At 39.7% G+C, this 22,184-nt stretch overlaps 1 protein-coding gene across 1 annotated transcript in view; it reads right to left on the bottom strand.

Moving 5' to 3' along the window:
- crhr2 (corticotropin releasing hormone receptor 2) overlaps positions 1-22,000 on the bottom strand; it is a 34,255-nt gene extending 12,255 nt beyond the window's left edge. Inside the window, exons 1-4 of the mRNA XM_023403836.2 lie at positions 21,815-22,000; positions 21,582-21,701; positions 1,654-1,739; positions 988-1,094 (exon numbers count right to left, since the gene is read on the bottom strand). Of these exons, the coding sequence (XP_023259604.1) occupies positions 988-1,094; positions 1,654-1,739; positions 21,582-21,701; positions 21,815-21,935 (434 nt within the window). The 5' untranslated portion in view covers positions 21,936-22,000. The remainder of the gene's footprint in view (positions 1-987; positions 1,095-1,653; positions 1,740-21,581; positions 21,702-21,814) is intronic.
- Between the last annotated feature and the right edge of the window lie 184 nt (positions 22,001-22,184).

Genomic DNA, 22,184 nt, shown 5'->3' on the forward strand with positions numbered 1-22,184 from the left:
TCATGCAAACAGTCATGAAGTCTGTCCAGCCCTACATTTTTTATACCGAATTAACCTACTAGCAGCTCCAGTCTGCCTTGTATCCATGGATGTGCAGACAACTATCATTGGATTTCTTCAATAATGAAGAAAACCTAAAAATGTGATATTTCTCTGTCCAGCAGTTATAAGAAGCATCTTTTTTCCCCTATTATTTCTGAGTTGTTTATGAGCATTTATGCATGAACATCAGAGGAACTGATGTCCCCATAAAGTGTAAGTCACACTGAATCTGTGATCATGTATATCATGTCCCTGTCTTCAGATTTGACTCGGCTATGACTCAGAGAAAAAGGTGTCATCTTGATGCAAATTGCAGTTAACGGACTCCCACTACTAAATATTGAAGATATGGTGGGTTATCGTGCTTTAAAGAGCTATTAAAAGTTGAATAATTTAACTTATCTGGCTTTTAACACAGAGTTTTAGGTTCAGATGATGGTCAAAATGCTTTTCCCAGACAATTTTCTATTATGCAGAGGAAAAAAAAACTTCCATGGGCAAAACAGAAGGTGATGCTCCATGAAATCTAAAGAGATTCAATCCTGGGACAAAATATTGACTTTTTTTTTTTTTTTGGTCTTTAAACTAAAGACATATCTATTTGCTTTCAGAAGCCCACACTGACCCAACCCTACTGCACAGCACTTCTGAGGCTGTTTGGTGTTTACAGTGTTCTGACAGAGTAGATGTAGGTATGTGTGTGTGTGAGAGTGTGTATTTAAAACAGTACATAATGCCTGGATAAAGACGTGTTATGAAATACACATTATGCCTTTCTTAAAGCCTGAACTGTTCCAACTGAACTGTGCTGCAGACATCTATTCATTTGACATAAGTGAATTAATTATAAGCAGTCCGAGATTATTACATGAATTTCCCTGATTGTCTTCTATGAGGTCTCAGGCATACAGGACACATTTAGATAAGCATTATTTCTGTACTTGCCTTAAGCACAAGAAGAGAATGAAGGCCACCACTAGAGCTCCCACAGAGATACAGTGGCCTAGGTAGTTGATGCTCAGCGCTATTTTATAATGCATTGGATATTTTCTCTGGAAAGAACACATGTGAATTACTTCTTTAATGCACAGACAGAAATGAGGTTAAGAATACATGAAGACATGAGAAGAAAAGGGGTGTGTCTGAAGTGTCTGTCTGTTTTGGCTGCAGTGTGTTGAGTGAATGAAACATCATTAACACACTTCAGATGTCGTGGCTTAAAATGATGTGAGAAAATAGAGCGAGACCCAAAAATACACATAATCAGGAGACATGATGTGAGGCAATCAGGCCAAAACTCATTACACACAATACATCAGTCTTACACTGAGCCCTCGGGCTTCTGTTCGTAGGGACACAGGCAGCACTGTACTTATGCATTTGTTAAGTCATCTGGAAACACATCTTTAAAGTCTTTAAAACTGAATGCACTTCAGTAAAGCTTGAAGAGATCAAAACACCACAAGTTACTTTCCCGTATATCTGATTAGTTTCTCCCCGTTTGCTATTAGAGTAATGATGAGACTGTGAGGAGCATTTGTCTGAGATGATTAACAGGTTGTGTACTGAATGAAGGGCATAGCAGGATTTCTCCTGCGTCGCCACACTAACCTTCTCCTCCAAAATGGGTTCACAATTGGAGTAATTGCTCTTCAACGCCCACGTCCCATTTTCCATGCACTCTCTGTAAGCACTCCCTGCAAGAAAAGAGTGAGGAGCACAGCTGAGACGAGTGTAATTGTAGCAGCGTTGCAAATATTGTTAACGTTTAAAAAAAACCCACAAATTTATTAATAGATACTGTCCAAGATTTTGTTTGTCAGATCAAATCTCCCATCTGCATTCAACACCACACGCTGCATTAGCCGAGTCAGTGATGGTGCAAGCCTGTTATTTGTTGTGGCAAGATTGTAGAAGTGTTTGCCAAGCAGGTAAAGCTAAAACATCCTTGTAATTTCCTCAGGGCTCAGTTCAAAGTTGAGCACTACTATCTGTCTGAGTCTTGCACAGAATACCAATTTGGCAATGCAAAATTTTATACATGGGGGGGGGGGGGCACAAAGCCTCTTACTGTGACAGTTTATTTGCATATCATTTAAAACACGCTTTCCAGCAACTTTGAACTGAATTTTTCATTTTGCTCTTCCCCTGCCGTGCATTCAGTGGGCTCTTTATCTTTTTAACACTGACAAATGTATAAAGAATTGGGCAAAAACAGAGCAGAAATAAATTTGTAAAGGTTATTATAATCCATTCTATTATAACCGGCCACTTAAAGTGATAATTTTAACCGCTCTGCTGCCAAGATATGAATCATATATATAGTTTTTTTTAAAAATTAATATTGTGCATGAAAACTCATCAATTATGCCGCCGTCAGAAGTCACCACTGCCGGATTCATAATATTTTCATAATAAGCAGAATAATAGATTCAGTTCATCCTTTATGGTTATTTTACCAAATTATATTTTCCCAGGTCAAGGCCTCTAGTGTGAATTCTTCGAGTCCAGATGTCTGTATGTCAGATTAGTGTATCCTGAATTCACTACATGATCAGTTTAGCTAAACATTATCACTTCCGCCAAGGAGGTTACATTTTCCCGTAACATTTTCCAAACGATGTATGGATCTGATTGATGTAAAAGACATATACATGTAACAGACATATTTATGGTTTTGAGACCTATGATTTTGAAATGTTGTTATCATACTAGTGCTTTTTTCCTTTTATTTTTCTATTATCAGAGCTGGACAGACGTGTAGGATTGTTTGGTTTAGCTGAATGCTGCTTTGAAATTATGTTCTTATGTTGCAGCAAACGATCCAACTTTGCGTGAGTAAATGAACCCTGGAGCCTCTAATACAAAATACAAGAATGGATAAATGAATAAATGTGTTTATCTCTGTGTCCAGAAAGTTGCATAATACAGATGTTTTCCCATTGTTTTCCCATTAGCGTTTTAGACAAATCGCACAACGTAAACTGTAATGTTCATGTTCACTCATCCTGACTCAAAGAGTCTTGTGAACAACAGCGAGGAAACCATCCACCTTAGAAATCCCTACAGCGACTCTTCAGGCAATGGCAGCAGCAGAGTCAGATCCTTTGCATTTGAATCAACGTTATGTAATACGGCATTAGTGCTTAGAGAGCAGAAATCTGCTTGTGGCGGCTAGAAACAGAGAAGTAGAAAAATCATGAAAAATAAAACCTTTAAAACAAGCTCACATTATGTTTTTCATTTGACTCATGGCAGTGAGTACTGTACTGTGACTAGGCAATGCTTTGTGCGATGTTTAGGAGCGAAACATTTGAGTCTGAGCGTTGTGGCACAGAACAGAGTGATAAATCAGTCAGTTAAACCACTAAAGCTCTTGAATGAGGGGGAAAGTGTGTCCCCTGAGATGCAGAAAAACAGTCAGTTGCAATACATTCTAAAACACACTGGGCTTGTTTGTTTAACTTTGCGAAAACAAAAATGAAAAAAAAACTGCCTCGACATTTTCATTGATCAGTTGCCATGTGGCATTTACAGCGTTCTTGTGCAGTCAAGGCAACCGTGATAGGACAGCCGATGTGTCACGTATGGTTCGACCACAGGGCTGCAGATTGTGTTTGTGCCGGCAGCGAGGACATGAAGTAATGAAAGTGTTGTTGATTTAACTCTATGGTAATTTGCAAAGCTTTCTGTTGTTTGCATTGGGCTCCACGTACCTTAATGTCTCCAGTCTTGAAAATAAAGCAGTGCAGCAACAACAACACAAACTACCCCTGAATCAAGAGCTATCTTACTCAACAATGGGCTGTATTTAAAGGATTTACTTCTTTGTATGTACTCTAACATGTTACTGTTGTTTCCACTTATAATAAAGAGTTTACCAATGATCCATGAAGCATTTACCAATGCTTCATGGATCAGTTATAAACTGGCTTAAATCCGCTTCTTTGGTTGCTGGGCCTCCAATTTGACCATTTGACCTCTGACCTTTTGGCCTTTTAACAATGGCAGATGTGATTTATATATATGTAAATCTGCAGGCTTGATGCCTTGTAAAAAGAGATCAATGACTGTATTACAAAATTCACGACTGTAAACATCAGCCAAAGGAGGTGTTTTTTTTTTCAAGCTGGTAACCCAAAAGATATTCTTATCAATGGCTTCTAACTTGACGATGTACATTTCAATTCCATTACAAAAAGCCAGCTGAATAATATTATTGCATTCCCTGACATCCGTCTGTTTATGCACATAATTTAAAGATAACCCAATGTTTTTTTTTTATTTTTAAAAGCTTTTTACAGGAAAATAGTAAATCTTTACTCAGTATTCAAAGGAAAATTGGAAAATTACTGTCCACATTTGAATGGGACAATACATTATTTTGTATGAATTGATGATTTTATAGAGAATATGTTGATTTTAATCTGCTTTACTTCCATATTGATTCAACAGTTACCTAAGGAGAGATTTGCTGCTGAAGCTTCTACATGGATTTTTGTTGTTAGGAGTAATCAAACTTTATTTCAAAAAGATTGTGTGGGAAATCACCTTCTCTTTAATTATAGAGGTGTGTTTATAATGTTCACGATTCTGTCTCTGGTTAAACTCATTTTTGCTATAGGCTACCAGAAATATTTGACGTAACACCACATTGTCTATATCTATATATATATCTATATATATATAGATATATATATCTATATATATATAGATAGATATATATATCTATATATATATAGATATATATATATAGATATATATATATAGATATATATATGTGTGTGTGTGTGGTCACTCCATTCTCTGCCAGTCTTTTCCAATACCATTTCAGACCCTGCCACTCCCACTTGCCCTGCAGTAACCCCAGTCTTTCCCACCTTCCAGTCACCTGACTTCTCCCCGCCCACCTGCTCACCTGATCCATACTACCTAATTACTTCCTGGTATATATACTGGTCCATTTCCACCTACACTCTGTCTGTTGTGAATCGTAGCTTTGCAACCACTTGTTTTTGGACAGTTTGCCTGGTTTTCCTGACTTCACCTCCTGTTTATCTTTGCCTGCTTTTGTCTGCTGAGCCTAATTAAGGTAAACAGTTTTGTCTTTAAATCATGCATTTTACTCCTTCTAATCTGAGCTGTGACCCAGGAGATCATTTTCTAAATGAAAAGTATGATGGATAATCTGTGCAGTTCATCACAATCATATGCCCTTTGTGTCATTCATACAGTTTTGGAGAATCAAGTTGAGAGTCAGCATGGCAACATCTACGGCATCACTTTCAAGTCAACAGCAGCTAACATTCCTCCAGGCAGGTAAGTCTGCAACATCTGACGTAACAACACAGCAACTCAGTCAAAGGTTTTACTACATATTCAACATTGTACTTATTTGCAAAACATGATGAACACTATTCTTACCCTGAGCCTTGTTATATCTGCAAACAAAATCAAGAAAACTGAAAAAAAACAAAAAACTGCAGTGTTGTCGTTGTTTTCGTCTGAGCTAATATTACAGTAGCAGCAGATGCTCCAGATAAAGTTCTCAATCTCTGCAGGCAAATATCACACTGGGTTTTGTGAAAGAATCAGTGATGGTGCAGAAATGAGCGGAAAGGGAACAAGTTGTGAGGTTTGACCCTGTGAGCTATTCCACTGATGCAGGACTAATTCAAGGCACCGGTGCACGGAGAGTGGATTTCTCTCTAACCATCTGTGCATTACGAACGATAAAGCTATTCTTTTCACCTTTTTTTTTTTTCTTCCTTCATATTCATGCAATTAAAATTAAAAATCACTTGATGACTCAGTCTCTGACGAGTTCGGGGACTGGCATGAGGTGTTAACAATGCTGTAAGCAACCTAACACTCCATTGGTGTAAAGATACACAACGAGATTAAAGAAATGTGCAATTCCCAACTGGCATACCCAACGCCAACAGCGCCCACCCCCTCCACCAGCTACCCCGCCAACTTTCTTTCTTGGATGCACAAATATGTACATGCAAAACAAAAAACACCATTTTGTTGTTCAGGGATTGGAAGATTAGAAGCTTGTTTGTTGAGATAAAGAAGTAAAGGAGCTTTTAATTACATATCGTAAGCATGGATTGGTTGTTCACGCTTAAGTGGTGCTTCAATTAAGGATGGAAAACAAAATTCAGTTATTAATTGTGGAAAGAAAAATTACTAATAAATTCTCCTAATTAATCTGGAAGGCAAACCAAAGAGTGTGCGTCTTCACTGCTGCCGAGCTTGACCTGTTTCTCTCAGCTGATTGTTTCTGTGCGACCAGCCGTGGGATCTGCAACAATGCCACAGGAATATAACGGTACAACATTTTTCACTTAAAGGTTGTGTAAGCCTGCCTTTCTGTCGCTGGCGTTTGATTGCTCTGTGCTTCAGATTGTCATCTGTCTCTTTAGTTCTGTGTTACTGTTGTGCTACGAGGTCGGTTGTCTGATGGATGGACTCAAACAAACAAACAATAAAACTACGCCTCCTCATCAAAGCACCAGGCTCCTGCTCACGGTTTATCACAAATTACTCACTCCTTTCAGCTGTTTAGTGAAATAACCACTAAAACTGAGAGCCTTCTATTTGGATGAGTTTCAAATAGTTGGAAAGATGAAAGGCTAAAATATCTCAGAGTTGAGTGATCAAAACGGTTCATGCAGGTTGTAAACCTGAGCCACTTATGGCAGCGTTACCTCTGAGCTATATGAAATTTAATTTCATGAGCCAGAGTAAAAGTAGGCCATACCATAACATAGCAGGAATCTCACAGATCATTGGGGTTTGATATTACGTTTAGGCGGCAGGAACTGGAGCAAAGCTGCTGTGTTATATCAACACACACACACGTCAGAGGGCAAAGTGAGGACGTGAAGGCGGGAGACAAGCGGATGCAAATAAAACATGACAATACAAAGAGGAGATGAGGGAATAATGACAGCAGCAATTCAATCAGTCAGTCATATCTGATATTGTACATCACTTGTAGTGATTTAATTGAGGTAAAAATCAAATCACCATTAAAGTATCTTTCACATTTATTTAAAATTAAATACATCTCTGACAATAATTGTAGTAATGTATAGTAAATGATGTGGGAGTAACAAACATGTAACCATTTTATTAAACCGGGCCCCATTTCCCAAGAGCATCTTAAAGCGAACCTGGTCGTAAAGGATTAAGTATTATTTCCCATAAACACTTTAAGTATTAGTTATACCTTAACTTAAGTCCCTCCTGCCTTTGTAGATTTAAAAGCTGCAGGAGGAGCTGAAACCTGCATGCTTTACCGACGACTTTACTGTTTGTGATCGTTTTAAAATCTGATTAGGTCACTGGTGCTCTTGGTAAATGGCAGATGGTAAGTGGTAACATCTGCCTCGAACATCTGTTAAAACTTCCTTTAAACTTCATTTTACCCAGTGATGAACTATACAGGGCAGCGAGCTGAAAGCTCCGACCGGCCATCAATTTTACACACAAAGTCTGCTTACAGATCTTGGTGAGCAGCTACTACTAAGCTAACCCCATTACATAAGTGGAAAAAGTTGTGTAAAGGCTTTTGTGGCTTTACACAAATCTGCCTCAAGTGACATCAATTGACTCAGTGTCCTCTTGTCTGACTACGAGTTAGAGAATGAAAACAATCTGGGGGTAAGGAGTTAGAGAGACATGCGTCTAGCAGACCTATGCAGCCAGCTCCTCATCGCTGCTTGAGGCTCTAGTGGTTGGCTGCATCAGCTGCTAAAGTGTCATTGGTTGATTTGTATTGTGGGTAATCTAGGCGTCAGGTTTTGACAGGAAACAGGAATGTGTGAAGTCAGAAAGAAAACGTCTCTGGCATCAGTGCTGATCTTTTAAGTACTCTTTTAATCTTCGTTTTCATACTGAAGAATTCCAAGCATAAACTGCTTCTTTGTGTGTTTTTTAAATTTACACTTTGTGATTTATGTGTTCTTCTAAGTCGCTATCTATCGCTGAATGAGGTGACACAATGGTGATTGATTCTATGGCACACTGATGAAAATATTGCAACATGCTACTTATATATTTGCGGTTTTACAAACTGAGTGTCAGTGGCCACATTTCCAGAAAGAATGCTGGATTAAGTTGCTGCTAATGCAAACCGAACATTCCCTGCTGTTGCAGCTTCACATTAAAAGCACTTAACCGGCGAAACACAAGTCCACTTTTATTATGAACAAAGTCATTTTTTGACAGCAGAACAGTGTGAAATGTTGCAGGGAGTAATGGACCGAGGAGCAGCGGCCACAATGATCTGTTAGATGAAGAGCTGCGGGCGACAGACTGCACACCTCCAACTTCTCAGTAACCAACTTCTTTCACTGTGCCCCGCTGCTCAGAGTCATGACGTGAGCAGCATAAAATCAGATCAAGGTTGTTCACAGAATGGTAGGAAAAAGTGCAATTATGTAATGAAAATAGTTTGTTCAGCTGCCCCCAGATTTCTGCAACATGTAGTATTAAACTGCAATGACTGAAATCTTGCCAATCCCCCTCAGCACCTCAGAGAGCCAAACTTATAATGACGTACACTCACGCCTATTGTAAGAGCTTCTTTGGGAAATGCGTGACAAAATTTAATAGATAACACCAGTCATTTTTGGTCATTATTTGATGCCACCATCTTATATTAATTAGGTTTGCAACAACAGCAATTTCAGTCTCTGCACTTTTTTATTATTAAGTCTTCATCTACATTACTTTTAGTTTGAAAGACCACAGTGGAAAATATTTGTCTACCACTGTGCAAGCTGGGGGTTCTATAGGGAGCCATTGAAGTGTTGAATTTTTTATATTTGTCTGGATCTGGTTTAACAATAATGTGAGTTTCTGGGTTCTGTTTGTTACCTCTAATGGCAGTTCCTGCAATTTTTCAGCTGGCAGCTTATCTCCGAGTCTGTTTTGCTTTCGTGTGTGTGTGTGTGCGCGACCCCTCCTGCCCTTTTACTCTTAAATGCAAAAAGTGTCCTTTTTCAAAGGGCAAATACATTTATTTATTTTTTTTTTTTTTATTATTTTCCTCACATGTTCCCCCATTTACCATTCGGCTGGAAAATGATATGTTTGCCAGAAACACATACCCGAGGACAGATTTCTGCAGAATTAAATCACATATGAAAGGAAGGAGGAAGGCTCTCTTCCTATGCAAACATAATGGAGAATTCAAACTGTTTTGTATGTGAAGATAAAATGATAGGACTGCCTCCCATTTCCAAAAATCATATATTTATGTCCCAGATGACCTGTGGTTCACATCATACAACGTTAGTCTCCAGTGAGCCTAACCTGTCAACACTAAGTTGCCAACATCACCACATTAAAATGCAAATGTTCCCAAGCCCTGGATTTACCCAAGTTTGATCAAACACAACATGGCAGCCAAACCACTTTACAAAAAAATGATACTGTCCTGTCATTGTCATATTCACTCTGTTATACAATTTGTCAGAGGTGCTGATCCTCTTCAGAGCAAAACAAAGTCCCCGGCTCTGTGGCACGCATCAACACGCACTTCAAAAATGACCGGATTACCTCAAATACAGTCCTCTGGGAGGTTTATTGTGAAGTTAGATCACAAGTTCCACATACATCAAAGTATTTGAACTCCTCCCACCAGGTAACAGCTTTTTTTCTGAGGCTCAGAGCTGTTATATTTTCAGAAATATGCATATGACTTCCATCAGTAATCGGCACAAAAAAACATTAACTCATAACCTCACCTGTCCTATTTTTTTAAAATTTAGTTTAGACAATGGAGGATTATTCTTCCAATTATGTGTTTTTTAAATTGCTCCTGGAAAATGAACATGTTGCAGTAAATTTAATAAATGTCGCACAGAATATACAAAGTTGAAGAGTTTATGAATCAAATGCACATTTTGACAAACTGTGTTGAATATCTTTGTTTTTTTTTATCTGTTCCCTCTGTGAAGTCTCGAAACACTCATGGCTTCTATAACGGGAACAGCCCAAGGGGAGGAATAACTCCAGAGAGAGAGAGAGACGCTCAAGCTTTTTCTGTGTCATGCACATTCATAGCCTGTGCAGAAATGTTACTGACACGTTTTTTGGTGACAACATTAAAACACCCACTTCTACTGTTGATACTTTGTGCATTTAAAAATATAACTCACGAACATAACTAACACATTGGTGTTGATATTAGCTGGATAACAAAAAGGGCTGTTACTTGCACCACAACCAACAAGGAGGTGAAAATTTAGAGCAGAAAACCTGGCAGAAAAAAACAAAACCAAAAAACAATCCCACTGTTTTTTTTGTTTTATTTGTTTTTTTTACCGTTTTCTCAGAGTGAGTTCAAGCCTCTGTGTCATACTCTTCCTCCTACGGCTGACAGAGAGAGAGAGAGAGAGAGAGAGAGAGAGAGAGAGAGAGAGAGAGAGAGTGAGAGAGACAGAGAGAGGCAGCTGGAGATGTTGCTGTAGAAGTAGAAATGCTGCACCAGGTTTAAAGAGATACATCTGAGTGCCTGTCTCTAGAAGCTGCACTCATGGACCAAATAATCATACAAGCTCAGGTCAAACTCCACTGAGCCAATCAACAAAAGACATATGGGGTTAGCCTAAAAGCTTTGGCTGCTTGCCTGATCAACCTGCTGCCACACAGTGTCTGACTTTGATGTCTTTATACTACATCCATGCTGCATGACGAGCGCATGTCTTTCCTCGTTATTTGATTCATTTCTTATTCCTTTTAAAAGATTAAAAAAACAAGAGGTTGCCTCAACCTGTCTGGGGTAGTGAAATGAATGTAAGGAGTAAATGAATTGATTTTTTAATTTTATCTCTTTGTTTGGGTGAAATACTGTGCAAATTTATCTCTTCAGCCTTCAAAAAAGCGTTCAAACTAGCAAGGAATATAACCACACTCATTGATTGAGCCACTCAAATTAGATAAGGTAGACAGACCAGAGGCAGTAAAGGAACAAGACCACATTCTGTAACATCCAGTCACTGCAAAAATACGACATAAAATATATTCTTCCATACATACTTCATGCAGTTGTGCAGCTGGGTCAGACAGGAAAGCTGTAAAGAGCTTTGCTGCTTTTTTTCCTGTTTTAATTATAATACATCATAACAACAGGTAGTTGTTTAAAACTTCATATCCACTATCAAGCTCCGCCTGGAATAGCTGCTAAATGCGGCTACAAGGAGTGGCCAGCTGAAAAGATGTTGAAACAGCTCAATCATGTCATCATTCTCTTACCGTTTCAAGTGGCGTCCTCTTATCACAACAGGAAATCTGCGAAGTCAGTGTCATGCTGTTAATCTCTGCATTTTAAAGTACTGCGACAGCTTTGAGAGCAAATCAAAAATAACCGCATAATCTTTTAAATTATGAAAGTATGACCAATGTGAAATATATATGATTTTCACTCCTCTGATACATCAGTGGTAAGGCCTCGAAAGCGATGTTCTCATGAGCTAAGTGTAATTAATTGTGATGATCTATTAGCAGGCTACACTGAACATATATTAGCTTATTAAAAAATTATATGCATGTGCGTTTCCTCTTCCACTGGTTAAAGTCGCCATTGTGCTTGAGTAGAGCATCACAGAGGCTGTGGGTTTCTTAGTGTTGTTAGTAGCGGCCCCAGTCTCTTTTCACTTGACTTGACGCTAAAAGTAATTTTGTAAGTCTGTCAGAATTCAATAAACTCTCAGACCGTCTGTCCCTCCACCTGTAAGCAGGATGGAAAAGTGGGATTAGCTACTATTGACATTTTTACTTCTTGTCGATGCTTCATAATGGATTCTACAGAGTTACCTTCATTAATTCACCAGAGCTCTCGCTATTTCTAGTCAGCCTCTCGTTTAAGAGATCAATGAAACAAGTGGGTCCTGCGGGTTCCCACGTCACATCATAGTGAAGGGAGCTTTATGTTGTCTGAAGAACTTGGAACAAACCACCTGTTTGTGTGACTTGATGACCTGATGAAGGAGCGCTGCTGCTCCACTGGGCTGCAGGAGCTATTTCCAGAGGCAAAACACAGGCTGAGTAACCTTCACACAGAATAGCTTGTTCGGTTTCAGAGCAGATCCGAAGACACCTCGGAGCAGTTCTCTGCTGGAACTTGGAGGATATTTTATGTCTCTTAACGTGTCAATTGAACATATGGGGCTGAAGAATTATTGGATGGAGAAGGGAGGGAGGGAGGAACTGTGATTGGCACTGTCATTACACTTGAGATGGATGGTTGAATTTAAGAAATGAAAGAGCATGATGTACATACGTGACATACCTTTTAATGTATTACTTGCTCATGCCCTATGGTGAGGTTTAGGATGTTCATAAATATCTGCACTGGATTATTTTCAGGAAGAGGAGAATTTAAAGCGAATAGAAAGTGGGTTTTTCTCTGCTGAACTCAAAAGAAGGGGGGCAGGTTTTGTTTGGGCTGCAGAGTCAGTCAGCTGGACATGAGACAGAGAGAGAGAGAGGGAGAGAGACAGAGAGAGAATGCAGCTGTTATTATGAAAGAAAATTTTGTGTGTTTTTCTTCATAAGGTTGAGGAGGTCATTGCATAAAATTAAGTTTACGACCCCAGCTGGAGAACATGTGAGAGGCCTGACGCACAGGTCAAAGTGAGGACTTAAGTATTTAAATAATTAGAGGATATAAATAATTATTTATGGTTGTTTACACCTGAGTTAATGAAACCCCTGATGTTTAAGATTACAAAAATAAATCAATGCCATATATTTACAGTTAATAAGGCATTGTAATATCATTCTGTGAATGAGTTTAATGCTCAACAGGAGCCAAGCTAATTATATTAAGGGCTTATAATTATTTTCATTCTGCTGATGATTATTCTGATTAATCAGTTGTTCAAGTTGATATATTCAATATCAGATAATATCGTGTAATATCAGAAAACTAAACAACTAGTGAAATCCGCCATTTGTGAAGTTGGAATCTGAGACAACAGATTTGAGATTTTCTGTTGTAAAAAATTATTTGATTATAATTGATAATAAATCTTAAAAAATTGTTTTTATATTAAATTTTTTTTGCCAATTGACTATTCGGTTAAGCCCCCTAAATGTCCAGTTTGATATAAATTCAGATCAAAATAATCTTGGTGGTTGAGCAAACACTCTAATAGCTTCACTGCAGATGTCTTGTACGCATCACACCATAAATTGCAGTGAAAGGGACTTTGGGTAACTCTCAGCCTATCTCCTCTTGTTTAGCAGGGAAGACCCAGTCTCTCAAAAAGCTATGTGCCTTGAGCGATGACCACTGATGCAGACAGGCCAACAGAGCCTGAGGAAGAGTTACTGGGTAATCTTTTACTCACAGCTGTGTCTCTTAAATTTGCCATGTTGGCCTTCATGCCCTCATGACGCGTTAGAAATAACTATAATTGTGGGTCACGGATTCAAACGTTCGCCAGTGCGTTTGCTGTCAAATACTTGTCGCTGTATCGAAGTCAGTTGGAAAATGAGCTATGGGCTGCGTATGCTACAAGTCTGTGGCACCCCCAACCGCAACCCCCCCCACCCCCCACCCCACTCTGAGGGAAGCCAACAAGCCAAACGTGGAGCATAATGTATAATGTGTCTGGAAAATGTGAATATATTAGAGCACATCACACAAGCAAGAAGCACACACATGCTGTAGCATTTAATAAACGACGATCCAAGTAATTTATAGCAGGTCAGCGCGATAGCAAAAAACGCTTTTCACTCTGACTATTTTATAGTATTAAAATCAGTTCACGTCTGTTGGTCCTGCTGCCTTTGACGTTTACATAAAAGCACCACAACACAAAGCTCCCAATCTCATATTTCACTGTCGCAAATGTGTTACTCCGTTTGCTTTAGAGGAACGAGCATTATGCCTACTATACAACTACACCTGCGGGTTTGGGGATACCGCCTAGCCAGGCAAACACATCAGTGTGCATTTTGCAGAGCAAGGATGCAATAATCAGTCGTCCACCTTTCGATGTAATATCAAGCTATAGTGGAGGGGTTATTAAATAGATGAGTGTAGATGAGACAGTAGTTACCTAATCATGCATGCAACATCTCCACAATTACAAATACGAAGTGAACGCATCAAGGCACATTTTTACATTTTATTAAAGACAATGAAAACACCAGCAACAGAGAAAGGAGTGATGTTGACAACTGTACAACTGACAAGTGGCGCTCCTACACAGGGGTACTAAAGTGTAACTGATTGATAGCACTGAAACCAGTGTTACCGCTGTTACCAAGTGCTATGATTCTACAGTTTTTTTTTTTTTTTTTTTAACAAACAAGCTGAGTTTCGATGTGTGAAAACTCGTGGGGGTGGGGAAGGAATGGAAGACACCTACAGTACCAAGGCACCACTACAACCTGATTATTTTTAGGAGACGGGGGCTTGTTATTCAGCATTCAAAATAAAATGAGAGAAATGGGCAAGAGACAAGGAATTAATAATTGAATTGCTCTACTGCTAAGAGCTCCTCTCTAAACGATTGTAACCATCTGGGTGTGTGTGTGTGTGTGTGTGTGTGTGTGTGTGTGTGTGTGTGTGTGTGTGTGTGTGTGTGTGTGTTTTATGTGGTGGCTTCAAAAATGTGTGTCCAGCTCTTGTGCTGGAGAGTAGTATGTGTGGATGCTGAGCCAGTTGGGAGTGCAGCCGAGGGGGGGCTGGTGCTGATTGGACCCCCTCCCCTGGGGGACTCGGTGTGCAATGGCTAGTGAAATGTTTGCCACACATGCTGACCTGAATTTGATGACTGACTAACCTCTTACTGAGTCTCTCCATGGAGAAGTGGATCAGAGGGTTCAAGGGGGTAGATTCACTGAGGGAGAGGTGATTTACAGACAGACAATCACTGAATTCAGCAAAGAAAAACTAAAAACCCCAAAACAACACAGGTTGTGCAAGAACCATGCAAGAAGTGCATGATTCAAGGAGCAACTGCACATGGGAAGTCAGTTGCATGGAGTAAGATGAGGGTTGAAAAATAGGACGTTCCGTGGTTCGTTCGCTGTTAACACACAAGCACACTTAACAGCTTTTACAGGTAGAAAGAGTTTTAGTTTTATATCAGTCCCCCACAGGGGAACATGACAGCTCACTGACAAGAAGTAGTAGAGGAGCAGTATTACCCACCCTCATTTAGACTGTCATTAAACTTTAGTGGTGAGTCATTAGGTTATACTAAGTGAGCTTTTGACAAGCGGAAGGATTTCTTTTACACTGCCTTAACTTCTCAAATCAGTTACACAACCATACCTCTCAACGATCTCCGTTAATAACTTCAGTCGTTTTTTAAAAGATTTGCACCCACACGTCTGTCTTTCATTGTCACTTGTGGCGTTTGCGCTGTGAGTGATTTATTTATCCTCGATGTAAAGCATCTAAATGATTTGTAAGTTTAATTTTTCTTATAGCGAAAAGATCGTTTATGTAGGTGTTCGGTGCTTTCTCACACAATGGAAAAACACACACACACCTTTTTTATATGCAGTCTATGACACACACATACACGCAAAAATGCAGATAGCATCTTATAAAGCATCACTATGAACCTCCTATTTATTCACCGCTGAGTTTCTGTTTCATGTTTGCCTCTAAAAGATGAGGTACTGCCGCACAGACTCGTCTCCAATTCGGAAATAAAGCGTCGAGCTGTATACCCAAAATGCAACGCCGTAGCAGCAGCGCCGCTGTCTTCTCTGTACCTGATACACATCGCAGCGCAGATATGCCTCGGACTTTATTAATCCTGATAAGAGGATAAATAAAGTTCTATTGTTGAAACAGCGATTCTGACTTTGAGCTGTGTAGAGCAGACACGTACATCATATGGCGACAAGACGCGTGCTCTGTGTGAATGAACGGGGGACGGAAAGGGATGAGGGGAGTTAACTATGATTCACAGAATAATTACAGCTACACTCTGGGAGTCTGAACACCGATCACCAACATATGGCTTGAATTTGCAAAACTGACACTGCAGTGTTGATATCATTCATCTATCCCACTGTGAACATCTTGTCTTGCCTGAGGCTTGACAGAAAGCACATCACATGGGGGGGGGGTGACAAAGCAGAGACAATGAATAACAGAGACAATGAACCACATTTAACATCTCTGCCTCAACTGTGGTGATGTGTATCTCATGTATACCAGAGAACTGAATAAATGCACAAAAAAAAAGGGGACACAGGAAGGTTTAAAAATGCATAAACCTCTTAAGCCACTCTACACAGACATTAATATTTATATACGTTTGAAGAAGTGCAGAGGAATTTATAGCCCCTTACCTGAGCGTCCCTGCTAAGCCTGTGAAACCTCTGATATTTTTTTTTTTGGGTGAGAATTGCAACATTTTGCTGACATTAAACTTCAGCCATTTTAAAGTACTACACAAACCCTGTGAGGTTACACACGATACTGCATTTATATCTTCCGGTGTTCAACTGCTGGGGGTACAAAGCTCACAGGCTTGTCCTTAAAATAAAACAGTGGGTCATTCTTTTCTAATATGCAGACCTGTGCATGAAATGTGCATCTCTGAGACGCCACCAAGGAGGCAAATGGAAGAGAATCTATTGTTAGTCCCATGGGTCAGACACCATATGTGGCCAAAACGAGAGAGTTTAAAAAAAAAAAAACACGTCCTGAAAACATTGTGCTATAGCTTCAAATCAATGAATTTTCTAAGTCTACTTTACTTCAGACTCTGTGTGTCACTGCACTGTGTTAATTAACACCTGCTCATGTGATGTTGGGGCCTGCTTCTATTCTCAGTCTGACCTACTTGTGATTTTTTTTGTTTTAAAGTTTTATTTATCCGTGGTGCTGCTAATGTGACCCAGCAGGATCGAGATAATCGCCTTCATTGTCTCGGGACACGCGTCACTTTGTTGTGAAAATACGCAGTATCCTGTGATTTCAAGCATCACTTATGCAATCAGGAGTTTTGTAAAGACTTGCCTATGCTGCTGCATTTTCAGCACATTCAACCTAATACTTTGCATTCAATACACTGGATGTTCTTTAAATTTAACATATTAGTGTTGGGAGAAATTAAACAACTCTTCTTCCTTTCTGACATTATTTGTTCATAACTTGACAAAATATTTCAAACCTCATTGTTTAACTGAAATTAGACCGAAAAAGAATGGGGAAACACATTTGCACCCGGTGATGTAAATGCGGATCGACTGGCAGCCCGCAGAGTTTCCCACTGCATATAGATATGCAGTAAAAGGTAGACAGGACTTCATGGTGCAATATCATGCTGCAAGATACATGAAAGAAAGCTCCATGTACATGCACCATTCAACACGCATACTGTCGCCATCATTAAATGCTGAGTTAATTCACCAAAGCAGCCAGGTGTAAAACCAACCGCAGAGGAGCAGGCACTGGGAAGCAAAAATAATAATTTACCTAAACCATAGGAGATGGTTACGAATGAAGGGCTGCTGCATAAAAGGGGAAAAAAGCCTAAAACTTTTATAAGAAAGATGAAAATAATACTAATGCTTATTCACATTCTTGCCTAGAGTTGGATGAGAGGATCAATACCACTCTCATATCTGTCCGTCAAATAAAAAGCTACAGACAGGAGACAGTTTCCTTAGCTTGGCATACGGTTTGGAAACAGGCCGAAACAGCTGGTGAGAAGACTTCCTGGAGTCTCGTCACAATGGGGGGTGGAAGCCTAGAGAAGCGAGCTCCTGACCTGGGTGGGGAAAAAGTGAAGTTTTCATCAACAACACTGCGGGTGCCCTTCTGTAAGACAATTAACCCGAACTGCTTCAGTTGAGCTGCGCAGAGGCCAGCAGGTCACGCTGTGGTTTTACTGGGCAGCTTCCAGGTGTGAATGTGAGTGTGTAACTGTGTGAGAGTGATCGGGGCGTTCCTGTAATAGAGAGGTTGCCTTCCAGTGAAACTACCCTGAATAAATGAAGGTTACAATGAGGTTACCAGACAAGGAATTCACTGCTTTCTGCCAAGAAATAGTTCCTTTACCTGCTTTCCACATTACTGCCTGTAAAACCCCTTTTTGTGCTGATTACACAAAGAAAATTTAACATGTTATTTTGGGAGCTTTAGAGGTGTTACAAGGAGAATTTTGTTACCTTTGGACAGAGCCAGGGTGACGTTTCCTACTTTTTTTTCCCTTTTTTTTTTTTTTTTTTTTTTTTTTGAGCTAAGCTAACCAGTTTCTGGCTGTGGCTTCATGTTTAATGAACAAGATAGATATACTGAGAATAAGCATGTTTTCCAAAATGTCAAACTGGTGCTTTGATATCAATTCCCTACCCTTCTCTGAATATACTGAAACTACTACAGTAACATGGTTTAGTCATTTAACCCTATAGACAGTGCCCTACAGAAGAGGAAAGGGCAGTTTGCAAATGTGAGACATGATAGCAAAAACTTATTATTATTGGATAAGATGCCAAATAAATAAATTAATATTTCCCCACTGCTTGCAGAACATTGCAGATTTAATTTTTCAATTCAGGCTAAGCACGCAATGTTTAAACACATCATGCTACAGTGCCATCAACCTCCTGTGAAGACTCCATGCTCATATGCATCACTGCAATAATCTACATGGACTGCAATGCTCGTTCACATGCTCAAAAGTGCATTAAACAGCTCCATACAGCCAGTTCTCACCATCCTCTTAAAATTCCTGTGTGGTTTCCCGAGGGTTTTTAGATAGGACAGCTAAACCGATCTGCCACAGTGGCTCTGATACAAAAATCCACATTCCACAAAGTGTGTTATCTTCTGGTAAAGTGGGACTTGTGGGCAAAATCAGTTTAAAGTCCTGCAGTCAATGTGGGAAACAATTTGTAAAATATTCTGTTATATGACTGCAAAGTTGACAAAGTGTAAAATTCCCTAATAGTCTCTACTTCCCTACTATATTCCCTGTCTGAAACCTCTTATACAGTGTTCTGAGGAAAATTACATGATACTGAGAACTCTCTACCTGCTCTCATATGACCCATAGGAGCGTTTAGGAGATTATGTCACATTATATCAGATAAACTGTTAAAAATCACTGCTGAGAATTAAATACCTAAACCTTTCATGATGTGACAATGGTACAGTAAAAGTTTGGTTAGGTTTACGCACAAAGAGGTTGGTTAGGTTTTTGGGAAAGATTATGGTTGGGGTTCTTATAAGTACTTTGTTGGACCTTTCTTGTCCATAATAAACATGTTAATGTTATAGAATGACTGTGGTCATGGTTACAGGAAACAACACTGACTGACTGGTTTGAAGTTGGAAGTACACAACAGTCGTAATTACCATAGCCATAACAGGGCTTTTTCACTTGAACGTAAACATGTTTTTTTGTGGCTTTTGCTGAAAAGACTGATGCCATCACACATCATTTTTTAATAAGAACTCCTCATGGTGAAACTAAATAAAATGATTTGTTTTACACACTGATATAATGATCACTTAAGCGTCTAAGCTTGCTTCAAGCACATTGTATGTGACAAACCAACGTTGATCTCCAGTTCAGTCTGTGGTATAAGTGAATCAACACTTTTAAAAATGCAAGAATGAAAGCTGTACAATCTGCTGCTGGAAAGACTCCTGTAATTACCTTAGTCAGGGGCATTACACAAGGGAACAAAAAAAGCTGTCACCTCTTATATTCCACTTCAACTGCAATCTGTTCAGTATTGTGACTTAATTTTCCTAAAAGAATTTCTTTGATTCCTGTGCTCATTCTTACCTTTTTGATTTTTCAATCATGGTGAAACTATATAGGGCAACAGAATATTGTAACCTCCTACACCCACAAATTGCCATTACACTCTAGCGTATGCGACAGACCTGTTGACTGCAGTGTCGGACATCGCTCGGTCGTCTCTGTGTGCCTGTCATTCAGGGTGTACGTCAGAGCATGCTGGATGCGTGTTGCAGGACTGGGCTCACTGGCCAATCACAACCAATCTTTCAACCCTGAAACTGAATTCATTTCCCAGTTCAACCCTGCTTGACTGGAAAATCTATTTTACAGGATTATTCAATCAATGCATTTTCACACCAATCCCCAGCCTGTCCGAAATATTATATCTAGCCACAAGGATGTCAACAACTGAAGGTACCCTGTATGTTGGGAAAGGTGACGTTGGTTGACCCATGTATTCATGGAAAATGACAGCAATTATCACACCAACTGGATAAAGCCATGAGGCAGCGGAAGGTGAATCAATGCAGTAAGAGGTGACTAGGCAGACGGTAGGGTGTGTGTGAGTGTGTGTGGTGGGGGGTTTGTGGGTAATGACTCTGCACCTGAGCCTATTAAAGAGATAACAGCCAGGGGCATGCTTACACTGTCATGCAGGACCTTGACACTGCAGTACATTACAGGGATTATTTTGTAGTGTTGTTTTGTGAGATCAATGCTGTAACAGTTTTTCTGAGTGTGTCAACAGCTTCATCAGTCTCCTGATTAAAACTGGAGTATAATGTGACAGCGTTGTTGTGATATGCTTTTCTCAGCTCTTAGCAAAGCTGCTGGCTGATACAGTTTGGGTTTGGATTGTCCTTCCAGCCAGCAGATTAAAGCTGTTCTGTTGAAATCAACAGGAAGTAAGAGGTGTTGTTATTATAGCTGGGAACTACAGATGGTGCCAGTGACTTTAGACTGCTGGCTTTTTTTTTTTTCTTTATCAATGGGCTGACCAGCTTTGATGACAGGTGTGGGAAGATGAAGCTAGATTCAGCAAAACATTGGCGATGGGAGGAGACCTCGTGAGCTCAACTCTGCACCAGATAATGTGGGCAGAAAATGCTGCTACCTGGCTGACAGTCCTGGATGTTGCAGCATAAACTGAAGATTGTTTTATTGTGTGTTGAGCATGTAAGTAAATTTTACTGCTGGCATTTTTTTCTTTTCTGTTTATTATAGCCACACAGCAAGTACTGCAATGCAATGTCACATTATCCAACTTTGGGCAATTATCTGTTGGAACAATCATAATTCACTACCAAGCAACAAACTGGGCGAAGAACTGCACAATCAGCTGAGGTTTCAGTGCTTTTAGGTGGATTTGTTTTTTTGTTGTTTTTTTTTTGTTGTTTTTATCAACACAGGCTCATTCTGATGCAGCTGCTCCAGTGGCAAGAGGTGTAATGATCATTGAGAAATCACTGTCATCACTGCTTTACAGAAGAAGAATAGGCCTTTGAAAAAATCATCCAATTACAAATGAAAATTTGTAAGATGGTAAATGAAGTCATTCGTTTACTGCACTTGTTTGCTACTCCAGATGAAGTCCTTAAACTAGAACTAAAATTCTTTTTTTTTTCCTTTACCTTAAATCACATCTTTATATCGTGTGCATTTGCAAAGATGAATCTCCCTTTTCAAAACAAACAAAAAAAAAAAAAAACAATTTTGTAAGAAATCGCCAACGAATTTCCAAACAAATGCATGTTAAAGAACTTTTGCCATGACAGCCAAATGTCTTACTGGTTGTGTTGTACTTCACCCCATTGATGTACTCAGGGCACGGTCTCTCTACAATCCTCCCGGTGCTGCTCCGTGGCCAGCAGGTTCCAATCTCATCGGTTGTGGCATTACAATATAAACCTTGAAAATAAATAAAGTAAAAATACAAAAAAAAAGCGGACGCTTATAGTTTTCCTTTTCCAAAACACCTTTCAATACTGAACAAGGGAAAAAAGGAAGCAATTCCATCTTACCATCAGTGCTCAGGAAAGACAATGAAGCGTTTTCCAAAAAAGTGTCTTGGAAAGCATCAATCAAACTACAGTTTAGGTCCCCGAGCTCTCCAAGTATGATCTGATAAATGGTAGCGTCCATGGTGCGAGCTTTAAATGATGTCAGATTTATTCCAAGTGCGGGAGGAGATGCTTGCACCGAGCCCAGCGGTGTTCTGTGGGCTTGTGAATCAGAGCAACAGAGATGCAAAGTCGAGAGCTCAGCACTCCTGCTGGGGGGAGCGCGCGCCTGGCCAATCAGAGCTGATCCGTCATCCGCGCATCCGTCCACGTGCTGCAAGCAGCAACCCAGTGAAACTCAGTCGACACACCGCACTGACCTGACCGTGGG

The sequence above is a fragment of the Seriola lalandi genome, unplaced genomic scaffold, assembly GCF_002814215.2.
Source record: "Seriola lalandi dorsalis isolate HSWRI2012SDOR001 ecotype SW California unplaced genomic scaffold, Sedor1 jcf7180002054182, whole genome shotgun sequence".
In the NCBI taxonomy this organism is placed as follows: domain Eukaryota; kingdom Metazoa; phylum Chordata; class Actinopteri; order Carangiformes; family Carangidae; genus Seriola; species Seriola lalandi.